At 41.3% G+C, this 2,748-nt stretch overlaps 1 protein-coding gene across 3 annotated transcripts in view; it reads left to right on the top strand.

Annotated features, from left to right (window-relative positions):
- fam184a (family with sequence similarity 184 member A) overlaps nt 1-2,748 on the top strand; it is a 278,742-nt gene that overhangs the window by 124,259 nt on the left and 151,735 nt on the right. For all 3 annotated transcript variants that reach the window (XM_015372804.1, XM_015372806.1, XM_015372805.1), the window contains one exon: nt 1,157-1,315. In XM_015372804.1, the coding sequence (XP_015228290.1) occupies nt 1,157-1,315 (159 nt within the window). The remainder of the gene's footprint in view (nt 1-1,156; nt 1,316-2,748) is intronic.

Raw genomic sequence — 2,748 nt, 5'->3', positions numbered from 1 at the left:
AGGTATGTTTTTCATGCTAATAAACATATTTATGCCTTTAATTATAAGGCCCTTTTTATCCCCATGGTATTGAGTACTGAATATTTTCCTGGGTATTTATTGTGACAATAGTGACCACAGAAACTGTTTGACATCACAAGAAAATGAAGGATATTAACAGGTGCATTTAATGACATTTCCACTCAATTTCCTCTACACCTGAAACCGACGAAAGACGTATGCGGTCGAGTCCCAGACCGAGACCTTGGAAAAGTCCAGACCGGTCTTAAGTACCACAGAACTGGTTTTTATGCTCTCTAAAATTCTCTGTGTTTCATTTAATGTCTTAAAATGTGGCTTTAGAGGAGTTCTGAGAGTAAATTATACATTTCTTCCTGTTATTCTTTTTGATTAAACTCAGGATTTCTTCACCTCAAAGGGCTGAAAAAAAAAACCTCACTACTGTAATGAATGAGGCAGAGATTCACATCCGTCTGCAGTTAATAATCTGATTCAGGAGAGCTCAGCTCGCTCACAGAATGAACTCATCAATACTTTATCAGCTGAATATTCATCTTTTTGGTATTTTTGTCTTCAAATCTAATAATAAAGACCTTTTTTGGTAGTGAGTAAAAACGGTGGAAACCAGAGCTGGTCTTGGTTTTGGACACAGGTGGTTGCCTTGAGGGGTGCTACTATAACAGGACACTGCTGCAGCTAAAGCCAACTTAGAAATAAAAAGCTAACAACATGTTCTTCCCTAAATGGATTGGTGCATACTGAAAACTACTCACTTCAATGCAAGCGTGCAACAGCCCTGCATGGAGGAGGTGCTTACTGCCGAGCTCTGAATGCAATGAGATTCATTTCATAAAATAAAACGCATGGATTTAATTTATTAATTTCACTCTTATGTTTATGTGATTAAAAATGATGGCCTTATTTTATATCAGAGCTCATCCAACGATCTAATAATGGAGTCATTTTAATTAAAGCTGAAATCTAAGAGGATGAATTATTCCTAGGGTTTCACCTCCCCTGCTGGTAAGTTGATCATTCCAGAAATTGTGTTTTTATACCAAATGAGTTAACAGAAGGGGATTTAGTAACTGCTTTTTCCCATTAAAACACCAGATTTGGAGAACATTGTCTAACCGACTGCTGCCTGTTTGTTCAGTACAAGAGTAAAATCAGCGATGAGATGGACCTGAAGAAGAGGATCCAGTCTCTGGAGGAGTCCATGGAGCTCCATGAGAGGATGAAGAGGCAGGCGCTGGCTGAGTTTGAGAACTACCGTCAAAGGGTGGAGGACATGCAGCTCTGCACCGAGGCCCAGGTACACGAGGGGTCTGTGTGTGTGTGTGTGTGTGTGGGGTGAGTAAGCAGCTGGGTCCTGTGGGCACAGCTGCAGGTAATCAGTATTATGTCTGGCTCTCAGTCAAGCTGTGAGGCTGCAGAGCCTCTGTTTGTCAACAATGATTTGTGGTGTGGCCGTCCAGAGCAGGGATCCATGCAGCCCTGCTTCTACTTGCTGCTTCAAGTGAAAATGTCTTTCGACTCAGGTTTGTTTACACTTTAAAGGCCTCTGAAATCTTTCCTGGCCTCATTATAAGTTTTATAGGATGGACAAACACAGAGGGGTCTGTTATTATGAAGCAGGACAAACGTTAAACAAGGGTTCCAGTTCGCTGGTGAAGATTCTCAGTCATCCAGGGAATAGTCATTCCAAAAATAGAAAATTAAAAACAATCCACTGGACTTTTTTTCCCTGCCAAGTTTAAAGACGTTTCACTTCCCATCCAGGAAGCTTTTTCAATTCAAAATGTCAGGAAAAAGCATTGAGTTCGAGGTTTTATACAGTAGCCCATTAAAACATTTTTTTGTTTTGAAAACAACATGCAAATTGAATAAGCTCCTAGATTGGAAGCGAAAGTGCATTGTTTTTAATTTTCATATTTTGGAAGGGTTTCAGTTTTTTGGGACCCAAAAATCTGAAGAAAGCGGCATGCATTCAAGCTCCTTTTAGAAGTATTTTTAATAACAAATAGTAGTTCCAGCTGTATGTAGTTTCTCCTCCTAATAAATGCAGCTGTTCTGTGGAGGCCTCAGAGGTTATTTAAAGAGCATTAGTGAACAAACAGCATCATGCACACCCTTGAACACAGCAGAACGGTCATGGAGGAAGGTTAAAAACAATATATCAATCCCTCTCAGAGCTCTTTTCAATTCATCATCTAATAAACTAAAACCCTGTGTGAAGAATGCAGACCTACTACCGTATTTTCACGACTATAAGGCGCATATAAACGTCTTTTTTATCCTCAAAATGTGCGGCGCGCCCTATAGTGCGGTGCGCCCTATGTGTGTTGTTACTGCGGACGTTGTTGAGACCGCCATGAGAACGTTAAAGGGGGAAGTGTGGGCGTGGATTTTGCATAAAAGAACAGGTATGTGCTTTATGCAGAACATTGTTGTCATAACAACCCTGAAAATGGCAAAGAGAAACACCAAATTTTTCCATCCGGACCAGGACTACAGTAGCTCAGCAACGTCCGGCAGATTATAATGAAAAGCTGGCGAGCTTCCATTCCTGCTGCATCAAAGACATTGCGACAAACGCATCCAGCCAAGCCACATCACCAACATTGGCGAGGTGTTGCTCACTTTCGACATCCCGGTGAATCACACAGTGGAGAAGAAGGGGACCAGCACAGTAGCGATACACACAACGGGGTATGAACAGGCGTCGATTACTTTTGTGCTTGGCTG

The sequence above is a fragment of the Cyprinodon variegatus genome, unplaced genomic scaffold, assembly GCF_000732505.1.
Source record: "Cyprinodon variegatus isolate N-32 unplaced genomic scaffold, C_variegatus-1.0 Scaffold76, whole genome shotgun sequence".
In the NCBI taxonomy this organism is placed as follows: domain Eukaryota; kingdom Metazoa; phylum Chordata; class Actinopteri; order Cyprinodontiformes; family Cyprinodontidae; genus Cyprinodon; species Cyprinodon variegatus.
The sequence above is the reverse complement of the archived record's forward strand: the minus strand, read 5'-3'. Positions and strand labels throughout refer to the sequence as shown.